Source organism: Patagioenas fasciata, chromosome 7 (assembly GCF_037038585.1).
Source record: "Patagioenas fasciata isolate bPatFas1 chromosome 7, bPatFas1.hap1, whole genome shotgun sequence".
Lineage (NCBI taxonomy): Eukaryota > Metazoa > Chordata > Aves > Columbiformes > Columbidae > Patagioenas > Patagioenas fasciata.
In genome coordinates this window covers 2,316,051-2,334,347 of record NC_092526.1, presented here as the reverse complement: position 1 = coordinate 2,334,347, position 18,297 = coordinate 2,316,051, and the positions used below count along the sequence as shown (strand labels likewise).

Genomic DNA, 18,297 nt, shown 5'->3' with positions numbered 1-18,297 from the left:
CTAGGAATTAGATTCCGCAAGAGGCTTAGTAACACTTCCGAAGCACATCAGCATCAGCACAGTAAACCCCAGCGATGTAAACCATAATATTGCAGCAGAGCCAGCCTGAAGGTTCATTAATGTTGACAGGAATGAGAGTTTTGCTAATGACTTAAACGAGGGCAAGTCCTTCATCCATCGTACCTGTCCCATCCCACTGCTACAGCTAAAGGCTGATTCCTCACTAGTTCTTGTGAAATTATAAAAGGGATGCTTCCATTAGGAATATTTTGGTTTTATTACTTTTTTTGCTATCAGAGATGGATAAAATTGTTTCAGAAGAGTTACTGAAGAGTGCAAAATAAATCTCAATGTATTAAAGATTAAGTTCTGGCTTATCTAAAGGGTTCCCACAGTTAGTCTGTATGCTCATCACCATTAGAGTACACCAGTAGACACATTCTGAGGATTTGTCATATCTACCCTGGAGCAATATTCTTCTGCCAGGGCTGGAAAGAAGCCAGGCAACACTTCTTTCTCTTTACCAATCCGCATTTCCTACTTTTCTTACACTAAATAAGCTGCCAGCTGCCATCCATGCTCTAAAGAACTGAAACAATCATCCATGGTCCTTCCAAAAGAATTTGATCTTGTTCAGGACCAAGATCATTCTTCTAAAAAGCATGCAGAAAATATAAGACTGTGGCTGATGAGGAAAAAGGATCACTGGTTCTTCAGAAAAATAACCCTGATCTCCCCAGCAATATATATATATGAAAATTGAAATGAAAGGAATAAGATACTGAAGAAGTGGCAATGAAGTTGAGGAACGTCTGACTCACGCTAGAGGTGTTTGTGACAATTACAGAAATGTAAACAGATAATTCCATGTTAGTGAAAAAAGAAAGACAACTGAATGCAGAATTCAAGCACATTCCACAATCACATTTTACATTTGAATTCATCACAATGTTCTTGTCCATACAGCCCCATACGGTTCATGCTGGATACCACCCTTGCTCTTTTGCTTTGCAAAATATGCTGACATTCAGATAAAACGCACAGTGAAACAGGCACAGGCACAAATCACACAGCTTGACAGAAAGGAATCAGTGTTGGTTCTGACATCACAAAAATTAAAAGCAAGCAGAAGTACCGTAGAATACGTTAAGATTTGCAAGCTGTGCAACATACAAACAGGATCAGACCATCATGCCAAGGAGTTCACTTTTCAGCTCAGAAGAAACGTTACTGGAAGTTCTATGGAAAATCAAAGCAAGCGTGACAGACAGACAAGTGGACAAACAAACAGGGCACAACGCTTCAGCAAGAAGAAGTTTAAAAGAAGAAATGGCTAAGAGAACCAAAAAAAAAAGTGAAAGACTTTGTCAATTATTCTTTGCTCCATTAGTGTCTCTACAAGAGTTCATTTTCTCTCGGGACCAAAAGAATCTCATCAAAGCACATTGATAAGACTAGGAGGAGAACTGGCCAGCACCACAGCAAAAACACGGACAGGGAAGATCTCATCACTGATGGCAATAAACACAATTTCTTCTTTTTCTTGTAGTTCAATTCTTCAGTTTAAGAACCCTTTGTTCTACTGCAAAGATTCTTGTTTTTCCTGCCAAACACGGTGGCTGACGTTCAGACATGCGACAGGTACGTGCAGCAGTCACGGCTACGCACGGAAAAAGCATCATTCTCCTTTTTTTCATTTGGAAACACATGTGCAAAACTGCAATGGCACAGATCTGTCTGCTGCCACTTCACAAAGCGCTGTGCAGCCAGGGTGCTTCTGTTTCCCAAAGGTTTTGAGGTGGCAAGATGAGGTTTCAGGGACATGGTTCAGCGGTGGACTTGACAGTGTTAACAGCTGGACTTCATCAGCTTAAAGGTCATTTCCAACCAAAATGATTTTATGATTCTGTCATTTTAAGAAATAGAAGAAATGATGTGGCCTCGGGTCACTACAGGGTTCACTCCTCAGAGGCTCTGGGGCTGATTCGCTCACAGGCGATGTTTCCATGATGCACAGCACAATGTGAACAGAAGAGTTTAAATGGAGGTTTGAAGTTTGAAATAAAGTTAAAATGAAGTTCTATATGGTATGACTGTGCTGAAGATTACCAGGGTTTGTCATACACACGTATTTACTTTTCTTGCACAGTTTCAGGAAAACCAGCTCAAGCCTATATGTCTGGGTTTAGGTTTTTGGGGTGACAAAGGTGAGTTTTCACATCCCATGAGTGCACCACAAACTTCCATTAAAAACACTGGAAGCTCCAAAACCATAGGGTGTAATAATGCTTCAAGCTCCATGTGGTGTTTCTGAAACAAATTCCCCACCCGCAGAATTCCCATGCACTGTCTTTCCAGAGGAAAAAAAGAAGGTGACATTAACTGAGCAGTTTCACAAGTTTGCTACGTTCAACACCTTGGACACAAAAAGATCAAGCGCAACTGCTGCATCATAAACGCTTTAACAGCTCAGGATTGCAAGATAATATGCAAGCAAGAGACAGATGCATAAGAATGGCATTCCCAGATGTGTCACTTCAAATAATCTTACATGACTACTTAGCATATTAGCTTTCTTAAAGGTTCTCATCCATGGGGTATCATAAGACGCGGCTCCGTGCCCTCTCATATGGCGTTTGAGGTATTCTGCCTATAAGGCGCAGCAAGAAAGCGAGATCAGAAAGGCAAACAGTGACAGGATTAAAGCATGAAGGGGGGAGGAAGAACCAAGCTGAACTGAGCTCCTGGCAGAACAAAACTGTCACAGAAAATAGCGAGCGTGTGCTTCAGGCTAATTGGAGAACACGGTCGTTGTATAAAACCAAGCAAACTTCTATCAATAAAGCATATTAACTTCAAAATAGAAGGTTCTTTTACAGGCACAAAGTAGAAAGTGGCTGAAAGAAACTGAATGTCCATCTCATAAGGGATGGATAATCAGAGTCCGGTAAAACCCCACTTTCTTTTAAAGCCCATACCTAGAAAAGCTAAAAAAAGAGAACATGGCTAACACTTCAGCCTTAGGAATTAAAATTCATGGCATCATTTTAAGGAAATTCTATACCTTCATTAGTAGGTCAGTAGAAAAGTCCATTTAACAAAGAAATACATTGTATCAGGATTTAATTTTTACTTTACCATGTTCCTTTTAAACTATTCCCTTATCCCCTAATCTAGAAATCATTTCAATTACAATACAAGTTAATATCATGTCTCATTTCTCTCACGTCTTCAAAGTTTCACAAACTTTTTCTTGTTACCTGGCTCGTTAGCTTGGACACCTCCTTGGCCAGTTCGATATCCGGCCGGCCCAGCATGGTCACGCCAATGCCAGCTTCTCCACGCTTTTTATATTCAATCTAGCAAAGGAAAAACAAGTACAGTTTAGTAGTGATGACAGTCCGTTTTAATTATTGTCCTGACACTGCTTTTAACAGTAAGATTAACTGCTAAATAATGATAGAGAAGATTTAAAAACCACTTACATTGCTAATTAACTTAGCAGCCTGAGTTGCTTTCTTAATGTCTGGTCGATCTGCTATAGGTGTGTAGTGGAGCTTCGACTTGGCGTCTTTCTTGTATTCAACCTAAACCACAATGATTGACAGAGGAAAGAAAATCACTGATATTTCTTAATGAGGAATATAGCCGGTAAGGACACAGCAATGGTGCTGGAAAGTGCATGGGATTTTAAAAAATGTATTTTCACAAGGAATACGTTTCAGAATCTGTTTTTGCAAGTTATCTACAAATGAAGAAATACACATGTGCAAATCTGGCTGTATTTGAAGGAACGGAAACAAATATTAGATGTGATTTACACTAGAATACTTTAAACCCTACCATGTGATTAAGCAGAAATACGATCCTTTATATTCAGTGCAATTTTGCACTTTTATCTTTCGCAATCACACCTGAACATGGAGGCTTGGAAGAAATCCAAAAGTATATGAACTTCTGGTTTGAGTCAGCTGACTTTGGTCGAATTTGCTCACACAAGCTACTTAATTTATGAAAAGCCAAGACAAACTTACTGTACTCTGCTTTTTAGCAACTTCCATGGCATGTTTCACATCGGGAGGCTCCAGCATGACGGAATAATTAGACTTGCCTTTCTCCTTCACAAACTTCTTTTTATAGTTTGTCTGTTAGGAGCAAAAAGGGTCATGTGTGGCTTTTTAATTTCACACAGAGGTGAATTCTACTGGAACCTGGAAAGAAGCTCACTGGAACTGTTAAGACTGATAAAACGCACTCTCCTCAGACTCAAAATGTACAATCCCCAGCTTGTTTGTCATAACTCACACTTTAGATTACAAGATCTCGCTATTTGGAGATAATGATTTGTGTTTAAACTGTTCTATGAAAAGTCAAGTGTGAATTAAGGGCACCCATTAGCACTCCAGCCTGGTGCTTTTCTCCAGAGTATTTCAACAGATTCCCAATACAATGCATTTCGCTCTTCGTTAAAGTCTCTTTCTGGTAGGAATTAACATTTTTGGACTCCTTGCACATTTTACGATGAGACTCTAAATGTGTGGCATGTATACTAAAACATGCAAAGTCTAATCAGTTAAAGACAGCAGGTAATAATCCCACCATAAATTGTTGTCACACTGCTTACCTCGCTGACGTGCTTGGTCACCTCTTTCACGTGAGCCGTGTCTCGTGTCTCGGGCAGGGTCGTGTAAGACCCACGCGGAAGCTGCTTCTTGCTCTGTTCTTTGTATTTGTTCTGAAAGCACGGAATAAAAATAGGTAAAAAACAGCAAAGCAAGGCCCGCTCCTCCCCTCACACCCCCATATTAAAGGGATGTACTTAAAATGAACCAATAACTGTCAGCTCTTCTACCTCAGACACAAGGGAGCTGACAGTCTTAGCCAGGAGGATCTGAGGTGTATCTGGAACAACTAGGCACGTTCCTCGGGCTTTGTTGTGCTTCTCTTTGTATTTTACCTAGCAGGAAAAAAAGAGATCATTTTAAGCAATATGTGCCTTGTCTCATGGCAATTTCAAAAGAAATTAATCCAGTTGTGACATTTACAAGACCAAATTTATTCAGATTTTTCCAATTTGTTAAAGCAATAAACAAGCCAAATCAATAATGAAGTAAGACTGGGAGCAACTTTTCAAAGCTTCATTCTTTATCCAATCCTATTTCAAAAAACGTAGTTTATACAGTAATTACAGCTCTAGTAAAACCGGAGTGTTCAAGCACTTACATCGCTCGCCAAGATGGCATTATTTAAAGCCAACACTGTGTTCTTATCGTCTGTGACAGAGAGTTTGCATCCCTTCAGGAACTCCCGGTCTAGTTTGTATTCATACTGCAGGAAGAAAGAATAAAAGACAGTCTCAAATCTTCTACTCTTTTTTTTTTTTTTCATTTTGAATGTGAGGATGTGGGGAAAGGAGTGTTCAGTTTGTTCTGATTTCCTTACATCGCTCTGTTGCAGAGATGACTTGGCTGCTTGAACAAAGTCAGGCCTATCAGCAATCCAGTGCCAGCGAGCCTTGGTGGCTTCATACTTCTTCTTGTAATCCAGCTGTTTGTAGTGAAACACCAAGAAAAAAGAAGTTATTTGGAAGTGGTGTGCTTTACACATGACATTCATACAGATGCACATTCTCTTTCTGTCTGAACCAATTAAAGAGAGAAGGGGTAAGAAAGTGCATCTACATCAGACCAGAGCTTTCCTCTGAATCATGTACAACCCATTTACTCAAGTTTTGCCACCGCTGGGTGGAGAGAGGACTATGAAGGACTGAGAAGATGTCACGACTTGGAAGAAAGTATAATATTACTTTCAGTTTCTTGCCTATTGAAGTGGATGTTGGGCCACAAGTAACAGAAAGCACAGAAGAGCTCCCCATGAAGTGCTTTGTCCACAAGAACATCAGCACAGGAAATTTCTGGGACATTATGTGTCTGCCAGGAAAACAGAGGGGGACTAGAACAGAAGATGTGTGACATACAAGGAACCTCAAGTGACATCAAGGACAACTTGCAAGAGTGAGCACTTAGAGAGATGAATATGAAATAAATTAACATATATTTTATTCAAGCAGCATAAGAATTAGAAGTTACGCCCAAGCTCAAGAAATGTCAATGGAATTGAAAATAGTTTTTCAGGGTCATCGTTGCCAGTCCCAAACACTATCCATAATAAAATTGAAGTATTAGTAAAACCGAACTCACATTGCTGTTCAGCTTGTAAGCATGTCTTGGAGTCTTAATGTGAACTGAATCTGCTACAACATTGCAGTGAGACTTATTCCTCTCATACACTTCTTTGTATTTCAGCTAAAGAAAGACAAACATATAAAATGTTTACAAAGATAACATCATTGCCAACAACAAAAGCATCAAAATACGAAAAACATAATATTAGCAATTGCTCCTGTCAAGATGAAAATCTTAACGGAAGAAAAAGAAATTGTATCGCTACAATACAAGCAACCATCTGCCTGAAAGAAGGGCCCCTCTCAGATGCAGAGCTCTCTGAACAGAAAATGTAGCAGGTATAACTCACCACGAAGCCCAGATTAAGGTTTAACAAACTGTACACACGAACAGTAATTCTGCCTCTTTCTAGTTGTTTGCACCTAATAGAAACGCTTTAAAAAACCTTCTCTTCTGATCGGCACATTCAACACTTTCTTTACAGAATCTCAATTTCAGCACTCAGTCTGGAACCAAAAGAATGTGCTTCAATTCACAGATCACTTTAGAACATCTTTGCCTCTTAATGATCATGTTAGTATCTGGATAGTAGAGTTATCCCCCACCTCCGATTTATTAATTGTATAGATAATCCATATAGCATCTGAATGACTTCCATGCTACTCATTTCTCGTAGTACTACGCTGAGTTACAGAAGCGCTAGTATCCTCTTTTTATTTTTGGGTATCTAGGGAACAACACTACAACGGTCAGGGAGAAAGCAGGAGGAATTAGGATCAGGACTCCTGAACCCTGTGATATTATTCTATCCACTTCATCTTCCTCTCCCTGTCTTACTTTTAACCTTCCATTGCTCCATAATCAAAACCCATATTTATTTTAGATCAGAATATTTACCTTACATATTCACAATATCCATCTGAGGAATGAATAAGCACAATAATATATTAAGTACTTCACAAAAGGCTCCATAAAAGCCACCAGTCAATAGAGGAAAAATAAAACCAGAAACAAGCTCCCCAAAGCCATGCTTTAATTCAATACCAGTTCCAGCTCTCAGCTTTTATTACTAGTGAGGGCTGCTCTACCTCAGCAGAAGTGCTCCAAGAGCTACAGAACATTACACAAATAAACTGCCTGAATTCTTTCATACTCCTTTGTGTTTTTTGGAAAAAGTATTAAATACATATGGAGTCTTACATGCAAAGAAAAACAATACACTCTGACAAGAAGCTGCTTTTAATGACAGTGTTACAGATGAGTTAAAAATACTGCATATCACAGAATTACTTACGTCGCTTATTCTGTCCTTGACCTTGCGCACGTGCAGTAACATCGGTGTGTCGTGGATTGTGGTGTAGCCTTTAGGCTTCGCTTTGTTATACTCCAACTTGTAAATAATCTGAAGAAATAAATATGATATTGTAGTATTTATTGATATTATTAGTGTCAATTGAAAAAAAAATCAAGACAAGAAACATTGTAGAACAGAGTACTGAAAATGCCATATTCTTCACTATTGCACTTACGTCACTGATCTGCTTGTTGACTTTGGTAGTCCTTAAGTATTCTGGAGTATCCACGACCGTAGTGTACTTGTCTTTCTTCTTTTCATAGTCCTTTTTGTACTGAACCTGGTAGTCGGGGCAGAGTGGGTGTTAAGCACACAACCACCACAGCACAGCTTCAGGAGGTATGTTTATATTCACACCTCAAACCGCAAAATCCTTCCACCCAAGCCAAGGAAAGCTGAGCATGCACAACGCACTAAACTTTGCAAACCCTTTATTAGCCCCAGAGGCTGTCTATTTATTTGTGTGATTCATTTTCCACTTATTTTATTGAGTGCAAAAGCCTCGCTTCTATCCTAAATCTTCAAGATTGAGCTAAAAAAGCAATCTCAGCAGATCAGTGACTTTTAAAATTCATAACTGGACAGCATCTAATTTTTAAATATTAATCAGAAAATGTAAAACATGTTACACAATGGAAGATAAAAACATCCAGTGAATATATCCTAATGCCAGGCTGCTTTAAAGGCTTTGATAGCAGAATTTGTATCTTGGGACTCTAAACCTGTTTTCAGAGAATTCAGTGAGAACAGCAGGTCCAGCGTCACCAGCAGCGTGAGCAGCAGGTCCAGGGAGGTGATTCTGCCCCTCTGCTCAGCTCTGCTGAGACCCCACCGGGAGCCCTGTGCTCAGCTCCGGGGCCACACACATCAGATATAAGGAAGAAATTCTTCCCCCTGAGGGTGGTGAGAGCCTGGCACAGGTACCCACAGAGGTGGTGGCTGAACCATCCCTGGAGACATCCCAGGCCAGGCTGGACGGGGCTCTGAGCAACCTGAGCTGGTGAAGATGTCCCTGTCATGGCAGGGGAGGCACTGGGGAGCTGGGAAGGGCCCTCCACCACAAATCATTCTGCAACTCTATTGTATGATCCTGTGATTGCAGACAGCCTGAGGGCAGGTGGAAGAGGTTAGAACACATTTAAAAAAATTAACTTCCATGCGCTATCTTGCATCAGAAAATAAAACCATGCTTTTGAAACAGGACTATGATGGACAAAATATTAAAAATTTACATAAAAACAACAAATGATAACATGAAGTCAATTCAGATGAACACGCAGGTCAGGCAGACTGCTGTTTTTTTTCTTCAAACATACTCAAACTTACCTGAAAGGAGTTTTTAATGAGATAATAGAAATGCATGAATAAATTGAACAAAAATGTCTAGTAAAGACCTTCAGTACCTTATTACTGAAGAACTTTACTAAGGACTGGCAAAAGGAGAGAGTATTTTTTTAAATAAACTGTGTTATGTGACTGCATGAGGATTGCTTTGCTAGCCTGGCTTAAAAGCTGTAGGTAGAGAAATAAACTGATGAAAACAGGATTTACTACAGACCTGGGGACCTATATGATTTCTAAGAGCACCTAGAAGCGAGATGGGACTCTGTTTGGTATCTAGGCACAATCTGACACCATTCTCAGGTGGAGCGGTTGATAAACGTTGTCATCTGCTCGCCATATTACTTCATCATGTTCACACTGCATTAAGGGACTTGCATTAGGAGGAGGGTCACTCCAAGAAAAGGTGGCAGACTGAGAATTTGGTTGGGAAAATCAGGAATGGTTACCATACGATATCTTAAATGTATGGAAAATTGCTCTTTATGTATGTGAAATATTACATAGAAGTATAAATAACCAGTATGGATAATGAAAGGAGAAAATGGAGGCAAGATCAGCCTGAGCTGAGTGAAGCCCAAGTTACAGTAAATATTGTTTCAGATAATCTGCAAAAATATTTTATCGTAGCCAGCATTAAGCACAATGGCATTAAGTATTAGAAGTCCAAGCAGCTAATTTGTATGTATATATATAGTTGCATATATAATGTCTCCTCCAGCAGCAGTTCTTCATATTACCTGGCTCCACATGTATGTGTTGTAGAGTGCTGTCAGCATATCTGGCCTCCGAATCTCATTACATCCTTGTTGCAGGAGCATCTTGGCAAAGGATTTATATTGTTTCTGTTCATGCAAATGGCAACGAAGCACAGAAGAGACTTGTGAACACCATAAACAACACCACAGCTCTAGATCCCAGACTCTTTAGAGAGTGGAGAGATTTAGGCAAGCTACTATATGTATTCATTGAGATGTGCATACAACTTACATCTACATAATTAAGAATGTTAAGAGGATGTATTAAAAGATTTGCATACTATTGCATTAAGGAAACTGGGAAAATGATTCTTTTGGAGATAAGAGTAGATTATAGATTACAGTGAGGGCACTCAAAAGCCAGATATGTCACTGTTGTTTTATCTAGAAACGAGGAAGAAGATAATGTTTGTAAAAGTCATTGAAAGAGAGGTAATATAAAATAAATGCATGATACCCCATGCATTTTTTAAAACATCTCCAATGACTACAAGATACATTAGATTTCTGATGTGAATTGATGCACAATATATGAAAGTACATACAGTAGAGATCAGCTCACTCAAAAAGTCGTAATTCTTTTTGGGTGGCAAAACAAAGACCATCTGATCAACTGAACTAAAACACCATGACACGACAGGTGAAACCTCCGCCACCAGCGGCTACAGACGTTTCACGCAGATGGAGCAGCCGTGAGTGAACCAGGCACGCTGGGGCAGCACCGCCCGGTGCCGCTACGGTACCTGACTGCTCAGTGTAGTCCCCCACTTGGCCAGGAGGGTCCTAGGATCATCCACAACTAGGCTGTACCTATCTTTGAGCTTCTCATAGGCAGCTTTATATAATTTCTGCTCAGAATAGCATCATACAGTGTAACAGATTAAGAGAGAGTGAAGTCAGAGAGATCACAGTTCAAACCATTGAAACCTCTTTACACAGACTGTTTAAAGGCTGGGACTAAAGTTCATAGCCAAAAGAAAAAGTATATTATAAAAAACAAAAACAAACCCAACAACCACAGAGATAAATTATTTTCAAACAGTATATGCATTTCTAAATTTCCACTGGAAGGCCTAATCCACACTTTAAGGATGCCTGTACTCTATTCTTGTCACTCCTCAATAAGCCATTTGATTACTTACTTACTTACTTTCTTGAGGAAAAATAACTGCAGAAGCAACTTTGTATGGAACTAGACTCTTGATTTGAGTACAACGAGAACACAATGAGATGCAGGGGTAAAATACAGTGTTATATTATCAGCAGACATTTTGTAAGTAAAAACTGTCATCCCTCATCATAAAAGACATCACTTACATAACAGAAGAGATTTAGGCAAGTTCATTCCAACGTATGGAGTCCTCATTGCTAAAATTTTACTAATTTATATTTATCATAATAAATTTATCCTTATTTGCTCTACCAAACAACAAGACGACTGAATACTCATAACCTTCCATAACAAATTCTGGTTCACCGTCTATCAAATTGAATTAGAAATAACAGTCAATGGTACTGGAATGGTACCTGTTGTGAAACAGTTTCTCTTACCTCGTACAGAAAATACCCTCATACATTCACTGACAAGTAAACAATTTAACACAATGTCTGGTGAAAAAGAATAAAATACCAAGATGTGAGAGTCTAACTATAGGCTGCTTTAATGAAAAGCATTAGTCTGGTGTCTGCCAACTCTAAGGATTCATCTACAAGACCAGGCTTTTCAATGGGAGTGTCCTGTGGCTGTTCAGCACTACGCCTAGAAACTCCACGGATGATTTCAATCTTAAATCCAGGGATATTCATTAACCCCCTGTGCTACTATGCTGTGCACTACAGGAGAAAAGTAAGAAGAAGTAAGTGGCAGAGTGGGAGAACTCAAGGCAAAATACGAGAAATGAAACCGAGGTGGGACAACCTCGGACATGATACTATCTTCCTAACACCCATCGAGTTTCTTTTCAATGTTTCAGGAAAGCAAACGTGATTCCCTCTATGTTTTTCATATGACAATCAACAATTTTCAGCATGTATTTACCAGTCAGCAAAGAAGTTGTTTCTTTGCACTGACAAAGTACTGGAATAAGTCAGGATTTCACTTTTTAGGTACTGTAAACCTGCTCTGTCCTAATACTCAGAGAGACAGTAAGAACAATCTTGTCTTTCGTGATTTCAGTCTGACCTAAGACACCCTTAAGACTGAATACATTTTTATTTATTTACAATTTCATAAGAAAGATCAACCTTCAACTCAGTATTAACATACCCACGCTCACTACGTCAGTATGAGACTCCACAGAAATCTGTAACACTTACCGCATCCACCAACTGTGTTGCGTATCTAAAATGTTCGTTACTTGGAGAGTCCGCTACATACTTAAATTTAGACTTAGTCTTCTCAAATAACTCCTTGTACTTACACTAGAGAAAAACAAACACAAAAAACCATTTCAATGTTAATCTGAAGGAGGTTAAGGCAATGAAAACATATGATTTTAGAAACAGTCTGCAGCAAAACCATGGCAGAATTATTGCATATCTACAAACAAAAAATAGTTGTAAAGGTAGCAGTTCGCAGGATGGAACTATCACATCAAGAATGCAATGGAAATTTTTAATCTTCGTAATTTTAAAGCCAGACTTAAAATCACTAGGAAGGTTACCACGGAGCTGATAGCCTTGCAAGGAGCAGAGGGGCTAAGAATAACATATTTTTGCCTCTGTTTTCTCCTACAGTAAGAACTGAAGTTTTAGATACTCTATCATAAAGTTCTGCCATGAGTTATTCCTTTCAATGTCTAGGCCAGAATTGGATTCTCCTGAGACAAAATTTACAATATAAGCAAACGTCAAAAAACCATTTAGCACCAATTCAGACTGTTTTACTTACCCCACTGTAGAGCACCTTATTCTTTTCTGCCAGAGCAAAAGTTGGAGTATCCCATGCGTAACAGCCAAGGCCTCTAAGCCATTCTAAGTCTTCCTTGTATTTAACCTTTAGAAAAGAAGTAAAAGGACTCGGTGTTAAGCGGCACCAAGTGGCAGTTGATCAATGCTGAAACAGAACCTCAGCACAAGGTGCAGCAAACAGAGCTACACCCTTTATTATTCTGCTATAAAATAAGTTATGCTTACACTTTTCTGATGGACTCAGATTATTCACATACCTAATCTATCGTTAGCTGTCAGAGCTCCCGTGTGAATTAAAACCCATTTATCCTTGTACAATTAAGGGATTATTTCACGTGTACAGGTAGGTACAATTAAAGGTTATTACAGCAAATCTAAGCAAATGTAACTGAAGACTGTTCTGTTCATTTCAAAAGGATATGGGTTGCAATTTTAGCCATCTGATTTGCTCTGCAATTTCACAAGTCTGCCCAGTGACAATGTAAATCACTCTAAAAATTTGAGCTGCCTGCAGTTTCTTAAGAAACAAGACTTGGTTTTCATTTTGGAAACCTACTTATAACTTTCAGCCTCTCACATCCAGAACTATCGGAACTCACATCACTGATAGCATCCGTGACTGCGCGATGATGGAAATGCTCCGGGCGGTCTGGGATTGATCTCCAGATCCCTAACTGGCTCATGTAATTTTCCTTATATTTCACCTACAAAGAAAGTTGAACAATGAAGTAAAACAACTTGAGAAGAGAACACTCCAGACCATGCAGTGCCAGACATTCCTTTTTCTGACACATCAGATCTGAAACAGTGGAAATGAGATGCACTTGCTTCCACCTTTGTAACAGCATAGGCAATCAAGTGTATCATCTTCCAGAGAAGGAAATAGATTAATATTTATAGTGCTGATCATATTTTTCTAATTATTTGACACACTTAGATGGAGTGATAGCATAAATGGCATATTCTAGGCCATTAAATGACAAAAACTGATTAGGAATTGAAATGTTGTATACATACACTGCTAATATCATCGGTGACCTTGCGGTGATAGACAATATCCAAAGCATCTTTCACTGTGTGGTACTTGCCCTTAGTATTCTCAAAGGTTTCTTTGTAGCGTAACTGGTAAGAAAAATAACATATAAAAGAATATATTACATTTATCTGTCAGGAATTGTTTTAGTTAAAATTCCTGCCTCTTAGGAATGACATCCAGGGATATGTTACTGTATAACATCCTCATGTAAGCCCTGAGGAATTTTCAGAAGCTGCCATTGCCTACAATCAATTGTAATTTGACTGAGACTTATAGAGAAAATTAGAGAGAAAGGGAGTTGGTACATCTAAAGCAACATTTCATCCTATTCACTTTCTGACTGAAGAAAAAACACCCATGTATCACTGGGCTACTCTCCAGAACACTGAAAGTGCTACTTTTGGCATAAAAAAAACCTACTTATCCCTTCTTCCATGTCCTGATCTAGAAGAAAGATGGAAGATAATTCCAGTGTTAAGAGAAAAACTTTCTCAGAGGAGAAATTCAGATGTGCAAATGAACCGGGATGCTCCTTTGCAGTGTTTAAAAACCATTCTTAAGAGAACAGTAAGACTAATCACTACAACAAAGCTCCAGCCCAGCTCACATCTGTTCAGGACACAACGTGCAAACACAGCCAAGATCTCAGGAAGGAGCGGAGGACCCTGAGCCACTGCCTTACATCACAAATCACCACTCAACACTTGAAGGAAAAATGAATTTCACCTTAAAAACCCTCAGCTGTGCAGCAGCTTAGATAATTTCTCTCTCTAATCTACTTCTAAATTAAAAAATGAACACATTCTTAGTGATATGCAAGTTTACTTCTAACATCAAATCGAGATGAAAATATCTGGTAAAAGGTATTTAGCCTGGCTCCAGCATCAGTTACTTCACTTCAGTCTGCACTATCTGGAAACTTCACACGTAAGCAAATAAATTACTTGAAATCTATTTTTCCTTTGTTGTATGTCCGCATTACAGTGCAATGGGAAAATCAAGTAAAAAATGTAATCATTTCCACAATATCAAACAGATCTGTACATGCAAACAGGGTGACCAAGTGTATGACCCCCACTGAGATACTCTATGCTTTGCACATTTGTTCCCCACTGATCCTTTTTGGGTTCTTTTCATAAGGAAAAAGCAGCAGTGAAGGTGTTCCCGGAGTACATACATCGCTGGCGTTCAGGTACGCTCTCTTGGCTCTGATCAACACTGGTGTGTCAGGGACAGGCGTGTATTTGTCCTTCATCTTCTCATACTGCATCTTATACTTTTTCTGAGAGAGCAAAAGGGAAAAGTTATATCTTCAATGTTAGAAGCATTCGTTAATCTGGTATTATGTTAACGCCAAGGGTGCTACACTGAGGGCATAAAATCATTTTTGCAAAGACTTTCTGCCAAAACTTCAGGAAACAAGCTCAGCTGTTCAGCTCTTTTTAGGTTTTCATGGTCTTGCAGCCAGTGTACCTCAGATTCCGCAAACAGGCACTTAGAAACATGTATCTAATAAAATACTAAAACGCGTTAAAAAAGTGTACCCTTCACCGCGACCTATACAAAAATGTTGAACTTCAGCATGAGAGACATACAAGTAAATGAAGGGTAAACAGATTTGAGCCTTGAATCTATCACGGAAATTAGAAATAAAACTTCTAAACAGTTCAGCATAGAAATTAAACCACGTAAATACCTTACCTCGCTGACCATGTCCTTCACATGCCTGGCATGTGTGAAGGCTGGAGTCTGACCACCCGCATGGTGATGGGGCCTCTCTTTTGTGGCAAGTTCCACATACAAGTACTGCAGCAAGAAGAAAATAATTTAAAAAATACACATTTCTACTAAGTTTTACTTTATCTCTCTGAAAAACATGACTCTAAATTCACAATGTATACATAACTGCACAATTTACCCCAGGAAATAATAAAGTGCCCTTTCCTCTTCCACACTATCTCAGTTCGTCTTTATCACTTTCTCTTGATTTCTGTAACTGCCAGTAAAGTTAAAAACTCCACAAAGTTTGTGGTTAATAACTCAGATAATGAACCACTATATGAACAAAGAAATTATAATTAATAAAGGCAGATGGATAAAAATATTTATTCCTCTGCTGGAGTCAGAGTTTCAGAGAATTGGAACAGAACTGTCCCAGGGTTCAATGCTTTTTCAGACGGACCAAGCTGAACGTGTCCATAACAGAGACACGCTCAACATGAAAACTCACAGCCACTTCAACATGAGCAATAGCAATTTTAAACATCCTCTTTAGGAATTCTGCATTGCTTTGAAATGGCCTGGAGAGATTTTGCTGTACTTGGAAAATACATTAAGAGGGATCCTGTGACTGTGTTATTTATCAGTGCAGATTTTTCACCTGGCTCTGTATTTTTTGTCCTTGCTTGGCTCTTAAGAACTCGGGTGTATCAAGGACGGAAGTGTATTTTGTCTTCAGCTCATTGCCTTCAGCTCTATAAACCAGCTGGAAAAAGACAGGACCATGAATTACTTCTTCTGTTATACATGTTCATTTGCAGCTGAACAATCACAGCTTTGCAACTACAACATCTCATGTATTTCAGAAAAAAACAGTGAGAGGGTCTGAGCTTAATTATGGGAAACAAAGACATGCAAAATAATATAGAACTTACTTCACTCAAATGGGTTTTGAGTTCCTGAACTGCTCTATATCCAGGAGTATCCAATACCACCTTGTATTTAGGCCACATCTTCTTTGCGGTATCAGTGTATATATAATTAGACTGAAAAAAGAAAAGCAGTATTACTTAGGAAGCTTTTATTATTCTTGGTAATAAACAAAATTTTACAGAGTAACTTAACAGTGTACACATTTTGATCTATTTAACTTCCTGGAAATATATAGGATGTATGTAAATAAATCAATCCTTGTTACACAAGGTTCTCGGGAGAAAAATCTTACCCAAAGCTTACGCAGCTGACGAGCACGGACCATATCGGGAGTATCATACAGGAAGCAACCCAAGCCCTTCAGCCACGTCAGATCCTCTTTGTATTTAATCTATGAGGCAATTAAAAAAAGGAAAACAAAAAGTTAACTTCTGGGATTAATCAGTACGTAACACAGCGACAAAGCACTTATCTGTTACACAACAGAATGCAAATGGTAGAAGCCACATTCCACTTTCAGTACAAAATCACTAGGCCTGTTGTATTTGAACACCAGGTATCTTCCCAGCGCTTGCTTACGTCACTTATGATGTCCCCAGCATAGCGGCAGTGCAAGACGTGAGGAGTGTACGGCAAGGAAATCAAGTGTCCCTGCAGCTTAAAGAAATCGGACTTGTAGATAAGCTGAAAGACAAAGAAAAAATAGCATTTCACGTGTTTGGTCATGCTGAGTATTCTAAATCTCTTCTGGTTTGTATGTTAGAAATACACATACATCACTGACAGCTTCCTGCGTCGCCCGGACTTGTCGCAGTTCTGGTGTGTCTGGCGTGGTATGAATCTTGTCCTTGTTCTTGTGGTACGTTGCCCGATACAACCTCTGTGTCAAAGGAGACAGCATCCTACATGTTACATACATCAAATGGCTAGCAGTCTGGCAGACAGCAAGTGCTCTTAAGGGCTGTTTTTTTCTAGATATTGCATAAACACCAGAAAAAAGTGAGCAAACATACTATTCCCTAACCAGGCTAAGATTTTCCAAAATTGTTTTTGATAGTAGCATCTCCAATACATGAAGAATCTCAGACTATAATCCTACAAACATGTAAATATGTATGTGTAATTTTCATCCTATTAAAGCCAATGCTCAAAGAAGTGAGTGCACACATATAAAACCTAAAACTATTGAGACCCAATGTCATACAGATACAATAATTTCTATGCAACATTAATCAAGTAGCAGCACATCAGTTAATAAAATTAGGCTGCAATTGCTTTTCTATTAATGCACCAGTTTTACAGGACTATAGAAAGTCAGAGTTACCAAGAGCCTTAAAAAGCCACACAGCCCAATTCCAAGCCTGGAACACTGATCCCTCACCATTCTTGGTGGATATTCATCTGAACTGCTCTTAAAAGCCCCAAAGAACAGGGATCCTACAACCTTCCCAGTCAATGGGTTCTCATTATTTGTACTTTGGGCGCTACAAATACAAATTAAAGCAAATACATATATCTACTGTACCTCGTTAATGACTTGATTCACTTTCCTCACATTTTCAAACCCAACATCTTTAGGTCCCAGAGTGTAGCCTTTAGCTTTCATATGCTCGTAGGCTTCTTTATATTTCAGCTATAAAGTGGAAAAAGGAACAAAAACATCCAGAAGCTAAATTTGATTGTGATTCTACTTACACTGCAGTTCTGATGGCAATTTATGCAGTATAGTGAGATTTTTAGATAAACAAGTGAGATTTAGCTATATCAGAATCAAATACACTACGCATCATCATTATTTCTACCTCTATCATGTGGCCTGTGATTGATAATGTTACATTTCTCTTGCATCTAATAAAGTATTCGCATCTGCCTGAGGAAATTTATGTTTTGACAGTAATTGCTTCAGATAATTATGGGGTTTGGTAACATTTAAATTCTGTTATGGCAAAAATTATCAACATCGGGGCTTCAGGTATAGTGGGACTTCACCCTGGATGATGAGGGTGCTATGTCATGGTCACCCCCCGTTCCTGGCTCAGGCATCCACAGCGAACTACCCCC

At 39.0% G+C, this 18,297-nt stretch overlaps 1 protein-coding gene across 30 annotated transcripts in view; it reads right to left on the bottom strand.

The window, feature by feature from the left end:
* The window catches only part of NEB (nebulin), a 114,600-nt gene that overhangs the window by 23,006 nt on the left and 73,297 nt on the right, over positions 1-18,297 (bottom strand). For 24 of the 30 annotated variants that reach the window (XM_065840522.2, XM_065840524.2, XM_065840535.2 and 21 more), the window contains 24 exons: positions 17,762-17,869; positions 17,012-17,116; positions 16,816-16,920; positions 16,529-16,627; positions 16,239-16,349; positions 15,965-16,069; positions 15,286-15,390; positions 14,762-14,866; positions 13,566-13,670; positions 13,148-13,252; positions 12,529-12,633; positions 11,955-12,059; positions 10,382-10,486; positions 7,715-7,819; positions 7,480-7,587; positions 6,201-6,305; positions 5,443-5,547; positions 5,224-5,328; positions 4,853-4,957; positions 4,625-4,735; positions 4,035-4,145; positions 3,486-3,587; positions 3,261-3,359; positions 2,552-2,650 (listed from right to left, as the gene is read on the bottom strand). In XM_065840522.2, the coding sequence (XP_065696594.1) occupies positions 2,552-2,650; positions 3,261-3,359; positions 3,486-3,587; positions 4,035-4,145; positions 4,625-4,735; positions 4,853-4,957; positions 5,224-5,328; positions 5,443-5,547; positions 6,201-6,305; positions 7,480-7,587; positions 7,715-7,819; positions 10,382-10,486; positions 11,955-12,059; positions 12,529-12,633; positions 13,148-13,252; positions 13,566-13,670; positions 14,762-14,866; positions 15,286-15,390; positions 15,965-16,069; positions 16,239-16,349; positions 16,529-16,627; positions 16,816-16,920; positions 17,012-17,116; positions 17,762-17,869 (2,523 nt within the window). Of the gene's footprint in view, positions 1-2,551; positions 2,651-3,260; positions 3,360-3,485; positions 3,588-4,034; positions 4,146-4,624; positions 4,736-4,852; positions 4,958-5,223; positions 5,329-5,442; positions 5,548-6,200; positions 6,306-7,479; positions 7,588-7,714; positions 7,820-9,620; positions 9,726-10,381; positions 10,487-11,954; positions 12,060-12,528; positions 12,634-13,147; positions 13,253-13,565; positions 13,671-14,761; positions 14,867-15,285; positions 15,391-15,964; positions 16,070-16,238; positions 16,350-16,528; positions 16,628-16,815; positions 16,921-17,011; positions 17,117-17,761; positions 17,870-18,297 lie in introns of all 30 variants that reach the window. The other 6 variants (XM_065840523.2, XM_065840526.2, XM_065840529.2 and 3 more) reach the window with 4 other exon arrangements.